This window comes from Notamacropus eugenii, chromosome 3, assembly GCF_028372415.1.
Source record: "Notamacropus eugenii isolate mMacEug1 chromosome 3, mMacEug1.pri_v2, whole genome shotgun sequence".
Lineage (NCBI taxonomy): Eukaryota > Metazoa > Chordata > Mammalia > Diprotodontia > Macropodidae > Notamacropus > Notamacropus eugenii.
Window position 1 is genome coordinate 216212020 of NC_092874.1, and position 15891 is coordinate 216227910.

At 37.6% G+C, this 15891-nt stretch overlaps 1 protein-coding gene across 3 annotated transcripts in view; it reads left to right on the forward strand.

The window, feature by feature from the left end:
* The window catches only part of TMTC1 (transmembrane O-mannosyltransferase targeting cadherins 1), a 304321-nt gene that overhangs the window by 138034 nt on the left and 150396 nt on the right, over positions 1 to 15891 (forward strand). For all 3 annotated transcript variants that reach the window (XM_072654416.1, XM_072654415.1, XM_072654414.1), the window contains exon 8: positions 3988 to 4177. In XM_072654416.1, the coding sequence (XP_072510517.1) occupies positions 3988 to 4177 (190 nt within the window). The remainder of the gene's footprint in view (positions 1 to 3987; positions 4178 to 15891) is intronic.

Sequence of the window (15891 nt, forward strand, 5' to 3'; positions counted from 1 at the left end):
ATAACACATTGCTTTTTTTCCTTCCCTGTTTACCTTTTTATGCCTCTCTTGAATCTTGTATTTGAAGAGCAAATTTTCCATTGAACTCTGGTCTTTTCATCAGGAAGGTTTGGAATTCTGCTATTTCATTGAATGCCCATCTCCTTCCCTGAAAGTTTATGCTCAGTTTAGCTGGGTAGTTGATCCTTGGTTGTAATCTAAGCCCATTTGCCTTGTGGAATATTGTATTCCACATTTTCTAATCTTTTAATGTAGAAGCAGCAAGGTCCCATGTAATCCTGATTTTGGTTCTGTGATATTTAAATTGTTTCCTTCTGGCTGCTTGCAGTATTTTCTATTTGACCTGATAATTTTGGAATTTGGCTGCAATATTCCTTGGCCTTTTCAATTTGGAACGTCTTTCAGGAGGTGATGGGTGAATTTTTTCAATGACTAATTTTCCTTCTGGTTCTAGGACCTCAGGGCAGTTTTCCTTGATGATTTTCTGAGAGAAAAGAGAGGCTGTTTTTTTCATCATGGTTTTCAGGTAGACCAATAATTTTTAAATTGTCTCTCCTGGATCTATTTTCTAGGTCATTTGTTTTACCAATGACATATTTTACAGTATCTTCTATTTTTTCATTCTTCTGTTTCTGTTTGATTCTTGGTGTCTCATAGAGTCCTTGGCTTCCACTTGCCCAATTCTAATTTGTACCTCATTTCCCATTTGGCCAATTTTATTTTTTAAGGAGTTCACCTTAGTGAGTTTTTTGCCTCCTTTTCCATTTGGTCATTTCTACTTTTTAATGAATTTTTTTCTTAAGTTAACTTTTTTCCCACTTGGCCAATTGTATCTTTTAAGGACATGTTTTCTTCAGTGTACTTTCCTCCTCCCATGCCCCCATTTGGCCATTTGTATTTTTAAGGACTTGTTTCCTACAGTCAATTTTTGTCCTTCCTTTTCTAAGCTATTGACTCTGTTGCATATCTCTCATTTCTTTCCCCAATTTTCTTTTACCTCTCTTATTTGACTTTTAAAATTCTTCTTGAGTTCTTCCAAGAAACCTTTTTGGGCTTGAGATCAGTTCATATTCCCCTTTGAGGGATGTGGGTGTATTGATAATGTTGTCCTGTTCTGAATTTGTGCCTTGGTCTTCCCTGTCCCCATAATAAGAATCTGTGGTTATTGTTTGTTTCTGCTTTTGCTCATGATATTTGCATATTTCCTGGTTGAACTGTCCTGCTAGAGTCCAGGGTGCACTGACACAAGCTTCTTGTGCCAGAAACTCATGTCCTAGTCACTGGCTTTATGTGCTGGCCGGTGGAGGCTATAAGGATCTGGCAGCTTACCTGGTCATGAGCTGGGGTCAGTAACTCTGGAGCTCTCAGGGTGGTGCTGGGGAGCCTGGCCACTATGGGATGTCTGCTTACCCTTGCCTTACACTTGAATGGTTGGTTGCTGGAGGATATCTGCCAGTCTGGAGTTGTGACTCTTGGAGTTGTGCTTCCTGGAGTTGTGGTGAAGCACTGGGAGATTTGGCTGCTGAAGAATGTTGGCACATGTGGTAGTTTTCCAGAGTGGTGTCTACCTGTTCCTCTTCCTGTGCTGAGGAACTCAGGGGGACCTAGTGTTGGTGCTTGTCTACTCTACCACCCTGGGCATCAGAATCTCCCCCTGGTTTGCTGCTGGCTTGCTGTGATGGTTACCATCCTGTACTGCTCCCCCTCCCCACAGAACGAGAAGGACTTTTCCTATTAATCCCCTAAGCTTCCTAGGTTACAAGACAGCTACACTCTGTCTTTCTATTAGCTCACCTGTTCCATGGTTTTTCTTGGAGTAATTTTTTCTGGGCTTTCACGGATCATGAAGGGTGTGTGGGAGCAACTTACTTCTTACATCATCATCTTAGCTCCCAGAAGCCAGTGGTTTTTCTTTTTGCTTATGTTTCTATTCCAGCACTTATCACAGTGTCTGGCATATAGTAAGCACTTAATAAATGCTTGTGGACTTGACCTGAATATTTTTACAGTCAATTCTTTGTTGGTGTTCTATAAGGAAAGGAGTGACATTCCTCAAAGAGATGGGTTTAGTAGACAAGTTTTTGTTAGCAGGGCCAAATGGAAAGCTTTGGAATTGCCTGAGATATCCTATGTGTAAATGTGTGTGTATGTATGTATACACACATATATGTGTATATGTGTACATACACATACATATATACACATATATGTATGTATATATACATATACATATATATAATATATATATTTAAAACACCAAACAACACCAGATCCCAGCAGTGAAAGATAGTTAATTTCAAGTGATAGAGATTAAAGAGGTATTCCAGATCCCTTGATAATAGCCCTATGTGTATAGTGAGGAAGGCAGCTGGCACCTAAGAACTTACATTGAACTAAAGGGAGCTGAACAAAGCTGTCATGCCAATATCTGAGGCAATTCTTGACCTCCTCAGTGGTTTAGACTAGGTACCACAGACCTCTAGTAAGTAATCTGCGGTTGTTGCCTTCATTAATGCCTTTTTCACTATTACTATGACAGATTAATTAGTTGTAGTTTGCTTTAACCTGGGAAGGAGCCCACTATATCTTTACTATCCTTCCTTAGGGCTATCTGAACTTTCCTTCATACAGTCTGGTAGGCAGAGACCTAAAAGAGACCCCAATTCTTGAGGGCATTTATGTCTGCTACTGTATTGATGACATAATGTTAAGGCTACAGAGGCAAAGAGTCTAGACTGGTTAGTGGCCAACATGAGGGACTAAAATAATCTGGAATTTAGTCCGCTCATTTAAAACTTGAGAACAATAGATAAGGAGAACCCAGATGATTATTGATACAGTTCAGAAAAATCTGCTGACACCTCCACACTGTTTAGAAATAAAATCCAAAAGCTTATTGGATTTGGTTTTAGAGAAACCACATTCCTCCTGGTTTTCTTCATGGCATCTATTATCAAGTCTTTCACTAGTCTCATGTTTTCAGTGGGGCCTATGACAAAATTAGACTGGGAAGACCTAGAGAAGGCCATCCCAACTGCCTCACTTATTGACCCTTCTGACTTCATGGAGTCCAAGTTTTTGGAGGTCTCTTTCCATCAAGACCCAACTAAGTGAAGATTTTAGTGTGTGTGTGTTGGTCCTTAGTTGCCGAAGAAGACCATGCCATCAAAGAAATAATGACATGACTTGCACTTGATTTTGTTTTGGGTGAGGGATGGCTGTGTACGTCACCAGCCTCACTTCTCCTCCAGAGTCATCTGAATTCAGTGACCAGATATTCATCAGGATGACTAGACATGACCTAGGATAGGCAATTGTGGTTAAGTGACTTGCCCAAGGTCACACAGATAGTGAGTGTCAAATATCTGAAGTGAAATTTGAACTCAGATCCTCCTGACTCCTGCACTGGTGCTTTATGCACTGCACCACCTAGCTGTCCCGAAGATTTAGGTAGGTACTTAATGGAGATCAGACCAAATGACCACTAGGTTTCTGGAGATACAGCCTTCTTTAAGCAACCATTCACTCTATAACTTTTAAAAAGTAGTTGCTCATTCATTATTGAGTCCTAGTTGCTATTGAACAAATGACACAGGGCCATGCTATCACTTCTCATCCATTCTTGCCTTTTAGGAATTGGTTGATGCCAAATATGGTTTCTTAGGGCAGAGGAGGCCTCTATTGTGAAATGGAATAGTACTTTTGAGGTTCTCCTTGCTCAGGTCCCTTACATGTTAATGCCTTTCATAAACAGATTGTGACTGCACAAATCCAAGGCCTTTTGCCTCAAGTCCAACATTCTGACTCCTCCATTAGCCCAATGGACCTTATCTGGCTGCTGAGGAATGCCATTATGGCTGGTTCACAGACTTGTATAGTAAGAGTGTTCAATTTTTCCACAAAACTTCATACTATGAAACTCAAGAAAAGTTAAGTTGGAGTTAACAGGGTTACAGTGATTCAATTCAATTCCTCTTTACCTTTCAGATTCCTTACATATTCCTACCTTCTGGCTTTCAACACCTGGTTACTGCTGGCACCAATTACTTTATGCTATGACTGGCAGGTTGGAAGTATTCCTCTGATAGAGACCATTTGGGATGTACGGAATTTAGCCACCCTTCTCCTGGTTGTGGTGATGCTGTTTCTGATTCTACACTGCTTAACAGCATTCAAGGTAATTTTTTCAAGATTTAAGCATATATTTTATGGGATGAATTTCAAGGTGGATGTTTATGTTAAATACTATGATTGGGGTAAAGGTAGGGGATCCTTTTTCTGAGGTTACATTGGTTTTTTAATCTTCATAGTAGCTTACACATTTTAGAACTCTTGTTAGGAATTAGATCTTAGTAATTTTAATAATTTATATAGAATATAGTTGCATTAGCCATATAACTGGCACAATTTCAAAAAAATTATTGTTATTAAAAAAAATTTCACTGTCATTTCAGAATGAAATCCAATAAAATCTTTCCTTGTAACTAAGAAAAATAATTATATAAAGCAAACCATCATATTGGCCATGTCTTCCAGCATATATGATATTCTATGCCTGTAGTCTAACACCTTTCTTCATGGAAAAGGAAGGTATGTTTTATTAGTCTCTTGGGATCAAGACTGATAATTGACATTAATTGGAATCCTATTATCTGATAGCATTGTTAGTCAGTGATATTTTGAGTCTATGGGGTCATAAAAAAAGGGATTAAATTTTCTTGTTTCTTCTTCCCTATCAATAAATAGCACATGCTTTCTAAATGAGTGATCTCTAAATGAGTGGTGAGTTTTCTTCTGAGAGGAAAAATAGCCTGTGCACAAGACTTACACATCTTAATGAAGTTCACTATAGCAAAGGATATTCTGTACAACCAGCTGAAGTCTCAAGAGGGTTTGGGATCAAGGTGGTGTGCAACTTAATTTGGGAGCTATTTAGGCAGGAGAGATCTCCAGTCTCAAATCAACTCATGGCTTGGTGGTAATTTCACGCATGATTAGTGGGGATTGCAATACTATCAATGATTCATTAAATTTCCTTTTTTAATATAGAAAGATCTTATGTCTGACGTTTCAGTGATATTCCCTTTCTTGAGTTCAGAGGGCAGTGATAAGCTACAACATAGGATTAGAATGCCACTCTTTTTGATTTCAGTCCAAAGGTCTTACCAGTAGAATGTGGAAATATATTATCTATAATCCCAAGAATTATGGCACAACAAAAGATTCCTCTGTTTTGGTTGAGATGCGCGTTATCTATGAAACTATAAGTTCTGGAACTAGGAAAAAGTATTCTCAGCAGTTTCGAGATGAAAAGTATAGCAATACACTTGATTTAAAGTTACCTATCACAGTTTAGTTCTTTTTGTCTAAATAACTTGATTTCTACTAAGGGAAATGGCTTTGAATTGTATTCTTAGATGAAAAGACAATAAGTTTTTTGTTCAAGGAGTTTATAGCTTTCTCTAGATACATTTTAAACAGTGTGATTTCTTTCTCATAGTTAATGTAATATTTACTGTTACAAAAATTCTAAATATGAAACATATTCTTATATACATTAAGAAAAGAGATATTACAAATAATGGAATTATTGAGGGTGCATTGTATCAGTCACATTTTAGTTGGTCCTAATTAATTCCATTTTCCTTTATATTATTGGGGTCATTTTCTATATTCTCTCAATTCTTCTTTCTTTACTTTACATCAGTTCATAAAAATCTTGCTAGGTTTCTTTTATTTTTCTCTCATTACTGCCAAGTTTTTCATATACTAGTTCCTACCTCCATCTGGAGAATTTAATCTGAAATCTGATATTTGCAAATATTAATTTTATATCCAGGAATGGTAATGCATACTTATCTCTGCTATGAGAGAGGCTGAGGCTGGTGGATTGTTTGAGCTCAGGAGTTTTGAGCTTTAGTAACCTGATACACTGTCTGCACCCTTATGGTGAGCCTCAGGGAACAGGAAGCCACCAAACTTCCTAAAAAGGGGTGAACCAACCTAAGAAAGAAATGGAGTAAGTCAAAGCTCTGTGGTGATCAACTCTGATCAAACTCATGTATCACCATTGCATGTCCAGGCTAGGTGAGATAGGGAGACCCAGTCTCAAAAGAAAAGTTATGTTAGGATCATAGATCTAGAACTAGAACATATCCCAAAGATCATCTAGTCTAACTTCCTCATTTTATAGATAAGAAATTTGAAGTTGCCGGGGGGGGGTGGCACTGGGTGGTGGTGAAGTCAAGATGACCAAGAAAAGAGAGTCTCACCTAAGCTCTCCCAAATTCTCCTCCAAGCAACTTTAAATAATGACTCAAAACAAATTCTGTGGTGGAAGAACCCTCAAAAAAGAATGGAGTGAAATAGTTTTCCAGCCCAAAATAATTAGAACGTCAGCAAGAAAGTTTCATCAAACCAGAGTTGGAGTAGAACTCAGTCTAGAATAGACGATGCCGCAGTGAGATAGCAACAAGTCATGCCTTAGCAAGGCAGCAGCAAACCTTAGAGCACCTGAATAGGCCGTAGAGGTTTCTGAATCTTTCAGCCTACTAACCATAAAGGATCAGACAACTAGTCAAAAGGAGATTACAAGAGTCCCTTTGCTGGCACTGGGTGCAGGACTCTGTTGCAATGTTCATGCAGTCCCAAGGTGAGGAGGAGCACTAGCAGAGTAGATGTTGCAGCTACAGAAGAGTGGAGACCCTAGTCACAGTTCCAGAGTGGAAAAGAGTGCTTGTGGTCACTTAAAGACCAGAACACAGGGTAGTAAACATACCTCTCCTTAGATCATACAACTTTGGCAGAACTGAAAACTTACAGACTACCAGAAATAGCTCAAAAAACAGCAGCACAAAAAACCTGAAGCTTGAGACACTGTTCCTTCCACCCCAGGAGCAGAGTCCAACTTTACATATAAAATTTAAAGTCAAGAAAGAGACTAGAACAATTATCAAGTGAAAATAAAAATAACCTGACCATAGTAAATTATTATGGTAACAGGGTGTCAGGCCTAGAGGCCTAAGGGCTACCCGAGTCTTACCTTACCTGTCGCAGGTCTTCGGCTGGCCAAACCGGATAAACATATGAGAGAAGAGACTTTCTAGAGTCGAACAAGGGTTAGGCTTTATTCAGGGTCTTGGTTACATGTGCAGGGGGAATTCTTCCTCAGGAGAGAGAAATCCTCTTCCCAAGGAGGCAAAGAACTTACAGTAAGAGAATGGAAGCAGGAGTGGAAGAGGGAAGAGGGAAGAGGGGAGAGGGAAGAGGGGCCTTCTGTCCTCTAAGGGCCCCTCAGCACTAAGAGCGCCTTCAGGCTTTCCTGACCCTACTTAAGCTCTCCCGTGGCATAGTTTGCACGTGAATACCGGGCGTACTCTCAGCCTTTTGTTAGTCAACAACAGGTGTGCTCAGACCCCGGGCCAATCTCGAGGGCGGGATGCTCTCCCCAGCACGTATACCATGGAGAAGAGGCGGAGATGCACAAGATAGTTCCCAGCTGTTCCCTGGGGGGCCTCATGAGAACTCTAAGGTTTAGAAGTCCTCACTTTTACCTGCCCGAGACTGTCCACATGGAACTGAGCTTACACCCCCAACAACAGGGAAGATCAAAACACAAACTCAGAACAAGAAAATAAAGTCAAAATCGCTATATCCAAAGCCTCAAAGAAAAATATAAATTGATCTCAAGCCCTGAAAGAATACCTGAAAGAGCATCAGAAGTGTTTTAAAACTCAAATAAGTGCGATAGAGGAAAATTTGTGAAAAGAAATGAGTGATGCCAAAATATCATGAAAAAAGAGTCAAGAACTTGGTAAAAGAGGCATAAAAATACTGAAGAAAATGAAAACTTAAGGAACACAACAGACCAAATGATAAAAGAAGCATAAAATCCACTAAAAAGAACTCCTTAAAAAGCAGAATTGGCAAAAATGGAAAAGGAGGTACAGCAGCTCACTGAAGAAAAGAATTCCTTAAAAATTAGTATTGGATAAATTGAAGCTAATGACTTCATGAAACATCAAGAAAGAACAAAACAAATCAAAAGAATGGAAAAATGGAAGAAAATGTGAAATATTTCATTGGAAAAAATGACTGACCTGTAAAATAGATTAGGAAGAGATAATTGAAGAATTATTAGACTACTTGAAAGCTGTGATCAAAAAAAGAGTCTAGACATAATCTTTCAAGAAATCATTAAGAAAAACTGTCTGGATTGTCTAGAACCAGAGAGTAAAATAGAAATTAAAATAATCCATTTATCATTTCCTGAAAGAGACCCCAAAATGAAAATATCCAGGAATATTTGACCCAAATTCCCAATTTCCCTGGTCAAGGAGAAGATATTGCAATTAGCCAGAAAAACCATTAAAATATCATGGAACCAAAGTCAGGATAACATGAGATTTAGCAGGTTCTACCTTAAAGAATTGGAGGACTTGGAATATGATATTCCAGAGGACAAAGGAGCTAAGATTATACCCAAGAATTTCCTACCCAGTACATCTGAGAGAATCATCTACTCAGAAAAACCCTTCAGGGGAAAAATGAATTTTCAATGAAATTGAGGACTTTCAAGCATTCTTGAGGAAAAAACTGGAGCTTAATAGAAAATTTTACTCAAGAGAAAGATAACAAAGCAGGAAAGAGAAGTGATAAGGAATTCAATAAGGTTAAACTATTTACATTCCTACATGGGAATATATTTATGACTCCAAAGAACTCAATCATTTTTCTTGTTTTTTCTTTGTGTATTTTTAACAACGTAACTAATATGGAAATATATTTTGCATGACTGCCTATGTGTAACTTTTATCAAATTGCTTGCCTTCTCAATGAGGAGGAGTGCAGAGATAGCAGGAGAAAATTTGGAACAAAAGATTTAATGAAAACGTGTTAAGTAGTTTTTCACATGGAATTGGGAAAAATAAGATATTAAATATTAAAAAGAGGATAAGAGAAAATTGAAGTAGTTTTGTAACTTGCCTAGTGTCATACAAGAAGTAAATACCAGAACAGGATTTGAATCCTGTTCATCTGATTGCAGATTCAAAGGTCATTTCACTGTAGTACCATGGTACCTGATTTGATGAGGTTGGTTAATCCATTTAATTTGTACATTTGTTTTAAACATAGAGAATTATAGATGTAACCATGCATTGTGTTAAAAACTATACAATTTAAAGTGCAGCATCCCTTTTCTGGACTCTCCCTCAACTTACACTGGTAGGTTGGGATCCCCAGACAATGACTACTCCAAGTCCAAAGCACTTTGTGGATCCATACTCCTAAAATTATATAACTCATAAGCCCCATATCAGTGCATTTACCTTTAATATTTAAATATTATATCACTCAAAGCAAAGCCTTGTGCTAAGATGATATCATAAGAACAATAGCTATACAACATTCTCCCTTTGGGGTTGGGGAAAGTGCATTCTCCCACAAATATACACATCGTCAGTAGGAATAGCGGGCATATACGTAGAGGACACCAGTAGAGAAAAACATGCTGAGAGAACACGTATGGCCAAGGCATCTTTTGCCTCTGATGCTGTAGGGCTCCAAGGTCTTTTACTTCTGGTGATGTCCTCATACTATTCCCTGCAAGATGGTGTCTGTGTTGGGCAAGACATTCTGCTTCCTGGCTCAGTTTAATCTTCTAAGGGGTTAGCATTTCTGCTTGAGGCTTCATACACTTGTTCCTCACTGGGGGTGGGGGGAGGGCGGAGTGTCCTCCACTACCAATTCCTGAGTAAATTGCAATCCTTGACTGGAATAATGCTATGCTGTTTTGAAAAGAGCAGGAATCCTTATCCTAGAACTGGAAGAATTCTCCTCAGTTTTCTTCCCTTAGGGTCTTAGCTCTGAAACCTGTCACTATAATCCATCAGAAAGATGAAGAGCTGTTCTGTCTTGACAAGTTATGCTTTTAGACATACTTTTCCCTTCAACTCCTTTCATGTCAGCTAACACACACACACACACACACACACACACACACACACACAATTGGATGCCACTCCACTGAATGCTGACAGGAGTAGAGGGAGAGAAGAAATAAATTCCTTCATGTTGCTGCTAAATGCCACCAGAAATACAAAAACTGTATGTTCTCTCCAGAGCTGCCTAACTTTCAACAGGCCACCTGGGACTTTTGATCCTACAGTCGCCATATAATTCCACCTTAATACTGATTAAAGAATTTAATCTCTCCTAAAGGAACAACAAAGTACAAACCCCTCTTTAGAATTTGTTTAAATCCTTGACATCTCATTGTCTGTGTATTTTGTACTTCGTGCACCGAATATTTCAGTACTTTACCCCACTATCTGAATGAATGAAAATGAATGAATGAAAAAGCATCTCATAAATACTTACCATGTGCTGAATGCAAGGGATACAAATACAAATACAAAAACCAGTACAGTTCTTATTTTCAAGGAGCTACTTTCTTGTGGGGTGAGAGACAATACATAGAGAGGAATGGTGAAGGGTGTTTTGGTCTGTGGAGTTGATGAGAGAGAGATATCAGGGCAGTCCACCAACTACCTATGCATTCTAAATTCAGTGGTAGTGATGATTTGATAATTCTCAGAGCAAGAGCGATATGTAATAGAGTACACAGATGGCAGTAGAACAAAATGTCCAGGGCATAAGGATAATAGTCTGAAAGAATTCTGAACTGACTGGCTTAGTCCTTGGGGAACATCTGGTTATCTAATGAATTTCTAAGATCCTTTTCGGATGTAAATCTGTGACCCCATGATCATATGTTATTCAAAGTATGTGATGTTCCACAAAATCTCCCCTAGTATTTGGGGATAGCTGGACTATGGTGTAATGTAGCATCACATTTTGCTTTTGTCCAACTTCTTCCTGTGTCATGGTATTGATACTTTAGAATTGAGACTTAGAATTCAGTTCCACCTTGCCCAAGAAAAGAAATATGCCTTTAAGTGGTATGGAAAAATCTGAAATTTTTTAATACACATTTTAAATATACTTCAGGTTTTTGTCTTCTAAAGGAATCCTGAAGTAAATATGTATCTACTGAAAGTATCCTATTGTAATATGAATACACACCAATTTAGCCATTCTGAGAATTGGGATTTTTTTTTGCATCCTACATTCTATTTTCTAAAAGTGAGCACAGCTCCAACAATAGCATGAAAATTTCATGTTGAATTTGATAGTAATTTTATTAGCATTCTATCTTATGAGTTATGAGCTGGATATGGCTGTTGTATCTTAAAACTGAGGAAACCTTGCATGGCTCATTTTGAAAGGATTTTCATTAACTTTCAAAGAATTAAGGAAAGGGCAATGAGCCCAAACAGAGTGACATCATAGTTGTATTTTAAATGCACTCCTTTATAATAGTAACCAAGTACACATGAACTCAAGCCTTTTGATAAGATAATGATTTAATGAAAATTTCTTCCTTGAAGATTTTTCTAACTTCTCTTTTTTTGTGAATTCTTTTTCTGAGACTTAAAGTGATTCTTTCTAGGAGAATTCAGAGAGCATTCTCTGTGATAGTGATAAAAAGGCTTAACTTTTCTTCCCATTATTCTTGGAAGTTAGTTATACTACCTACATCGTGGCTTTTTGTCTTCTCTTTCCAAGTTGTGGTAGTCCAAAAAAATGTATGCTTTTGGGAGTGAAGATGCGAAGGGATGGTCCTTTCTGGTGATGAACTGTCTTCTAAACAAGCCCTTTCTTCCTTCCTGGAACCACGATCCCCTGTTTTCTGATTTTGCCATATTGCAATCTTATATGATAAAATCGTCTATGCTGGAAACTTCCAGCCTTGCTGGTTAAGCCCTGGCCACTTCAGAGACTGGAAACCAATGACACACACCCCAGTCCTCCCTATGAAACTACTTCCTTTTATCTGCATGGCTGAATTGCCCTGCTGTAAGAGCATTGGAATCCAGATGATCCTACACTGACTTAGGAGGAGTTATGAGATCCCAGTGTAATTTGGGTTTCAGGTCAGTAGAGCAACCTCTTAAAGGATTATCAACATCCTTTCTCCTCCTGTTATTGACTCAAGAATTAACTACTCACTGAGATGTAATTATAAGAATTTGTCTTCTGTCTATGATCCAGCTATATCCTTTATTTGAATGTGAACCTCAGTTTCTACCGCTTTCCTCTTGATCCCCCTGGATGTCAAGTTATGCCTTAAAACTTCTGATGTGAATTAAAATGGATCACTAATAAAGACCTACTACTTTTTGCATCACTGGCCTCTTCTACAAAAGCCTCAAAGTCCTCAAAGCAGCTTCATGAACCTGTGATCCAAGGCAAACTCATCATGAAAAGTCGTTCAGGAATTTCATCCTATGAGACCTTGCACTGTGCTAGGCATTGCAGGCGATATTAAAGTGTAAGGTATAATTCCTGCCCATAAGGAACTTATAGTCTATATTCCTCAGAGGAATCACCACATAGTTAAAGCCAAATAGGAATTTTGTGCTTAAGATCAATTATTAAACTTCTTCACATCTTGTTTTCCAGTTGCTAAACAACGATTAAAAATTCTTAAACACTCCCTTTATACTTACCTTGTTATAATTTTAATCCCAGTCAAACTGAGACCTGGGAAAAGCCTTAGCTTAAAAAGGCCAGGGTCTCCCACTGCATCTAGGGCCATTTCTAGTTGTCCAGATTTATATCTTGCCACGGGACCTAGATGGCTCCAGAGGAGAAAGTGAGGCTGGTGACTTTGTCCAACCATTCCTCACTTAAATCCAGTTCACTTGAAAATGATGGCAGGACCTTCCTGATGTCATGGTCCTCTTCGAGAATGAAGGACAAACAAGATATATTATGGACACAGGCACACTTATGTATACACCCACATATATACAACATTTCCCCACAGTCTTAAGATAGTTTAAGTTCTTAAAGCTTATGTGAAGACCCTGAATATATGTTAAACTACCCATGGATGGTAGAGCTACACCATAGAACTAGAGTTCTGAACTAGTCACTCACATAAGGGATCCATAGATAAATTTCAGGGGGTCTGTTAATTTGCTTGGAGAAATAATTGCATCCTATATTCACTAACCTCTAAGTGAAATTTATTATTTCCCTTAACTATTTAAAAACTTTGTTTTGAGAATGGATCCATAGATTGCCTAAGGGGTCTTTGACACAAAAGAGGTTGACTTCTACAGAGGAACTTAAATACTTTTGAAATTTCACTAATTATTTCAAGCTCCATAGTCACTAATTAGAGAGAGAGAGAGTACATAGTTAGAACATCCAATGAATAGCTTATTCACCTGGCTAATGTGATCCAACATCTAGGTTCCATATGGTTTTGCTTTTCTCTTGTAATAGTTGATATGTAAATTTAGATGGTGTGTACTTTCTTTTTTGTCCTAGATCAATAAAATATAAACTCAGAGCTGAAATAGTATCTTGTGGTCCCCAAAACAAAGGCTTATCCTATATCAAGGATTATTTGCATGCTTTCCTATATGAGATAAGTCAAAAGCTTGGTTTGCAACCTTACGTGCTGAGATTCTCAGTATAAATTTTTTATCAATATTTGAAGATAAAAGCTGTCATATTTTGTACCACAGCATCACTATTCCTCTTGCACTTACTCCTCAAATACAGTGTGGGTTGTAGCTGAATTTTAGCATATGTTACATGATATAGAGAGCAACTTAAAAACTGAACTGGACTGAGTCCTTTGTTCTTGGTGGATTTTCAAATGAACTAATTTGTTGTAGACATTTGTGATTATAGTAATTACCTTATTGGATTTTACATAGGGCAGTAGTAAAAGGCACTTAACCAAGGAAAGCCAATTATTCCAATTTGTCTTCTGAATACTTAATGTGCGTGCCCCAGGAGTACTGAAACGGTTCATGTTCCTACGTCTCACAGATGTGGTTCTGGTCTTGGCATGTGAGTTTACAAAAAATTGACATAAATCAGAAGAGCAAGGATGAATCCAATTGTTGAGGTGAATTTATTTCATTACTTCTATTTGTTATTGTTTTTCATTGATTATTTCTTCCAGTATAAAAGTCTATCCAGCCTAATAATAGAAACATCAGCAAACTTCATTTATGAATATTTCATGTGAGAATGCATTTCATGACATACCCAATTAGGGGGAATAATGAATCTCCTAAAGTGGTCTTATGTATTCAAATTCACACTGCTTAAAGTTAAAAATAAGAAACTGTCTTTGGCTTTAACTTAATTGAAATATGGAGTGTAAATTTGAATAATGTGACCACTTAACAGGATTCACTATTTGAATTGAGACCTAGTTATATGTTCTTAGGGGGTATCCTGATATTTTACTACTTTGCAAATACTTTATTTATCCTAGTGGTATCCACAGGACTCGTTTCCAAATGAAGAAATTGAGGTGCAGGAGATTTTACTTAATGATAATTGTGAGAACATGTTATACTTTTTTATATTTAAGGATGATGCTCTAGATTCACTAAATAATATTTTTTCTAGTTGTAATGGATTTATGCTAATCTATCTGTATTCTTTGTACTATGTTATAAATGGTGGGTAAGTTTCCAGTTCAGTCCACAAAAACCTACTTAAACTAATAGAATTGTGGAACTTGAGTTTGAAGGCATCCCAGGAATCACCTAGTCCACACCACCCATGAAAGGAATCTTTACAAGTTGTCATCTAGCCTCTCCTTGAAGATCTCCACAGAGGGAAATTTACCACCTCCTTTGGCAGTCAATTCTACTTTTGCCCATCTCAAATTGCTAGAATGTTTTTCCAGACATCAAACTTAAATTTATTTCTTAAATTTGTAACTTCCACTCATTATGTTTTATTCCATTCTCTGGAACTAAAAACAACAAACGAGTCTTGATCTCAGCCCCATATGACAGCCCTTCAAATTCTTGAGAACAGCTATCATATATCCCCGGAGTCTTCTGTTCCAGTCTAAACATCCTCATTTCCTTTAATCTATCCTCATCTGACATAGACAAAAGGCCCATCATTGTCCTGATTGCCCCTTTCCAGATTATCAATATCCATCTTAAAGGTGCCCAGGACTGAATATAATAGCCTAGATGAAGTCTAATGAGGGTAGAATATAGTGCAACTATTATCTCCTTATTCTGGGAAACTTTGCCCCTTTTAATGAAGGGGCAGAAGATCATATGAGCTTTTTTGGCTGCCATTTCACATTACTGACTCAAGTTGAATCTGCAGTCCAATAATTGTCCCCGCCCCCACAGATCTTTTTCACATATATTTGAAAGTGTCTCAGGAATCATATCATCCCATTCTTTTAATATCCACAGGTATAATCCATCTGATCCAGGTGACTTTAATTCATGAAGGGAAGCCAAGTAACTTCCTACTCTCTCCTTATAAGTCTTTTTGTTTTATCTTGTTTTATTATGTTACTTCCATCATGAAGATCATTGTCTTTTGAAGTGAAAGCAGAAACAAAATAAAAAATGAGCAACTCAGCCTTTTCTCTGTTTTCATTTATTATCATCCAATCTACCCCATGCAAAGATGCAGTTCCTTTTTTGATCTTCCCTTTTTCTCCCTTTTGAGGTCTATATGCTAAAAACAGTTCTGATTATCTTTATTTTCCCACACATTCTGAGTTTTTGTGTAAAGAAATATGCCACACACTCATATTCATTTTCTGTTACTTAGTCTTACTTCCATCTTCCATACATTTAAAAAATCTAAGTTGGCTTATGAGTTCTCTATGAATTTACACAGTCCTCTTGAGGCAAATTTCATTTTTCCTCCTCACTGGAATTATTTCCTTTTGTAGCTTTTAGAATTTCTTGGGCATTTCCTATCTCTTCTGAACTAATTTCTAAAAATCCTTTATTCTGTATCTTTCCCCTGAATTCT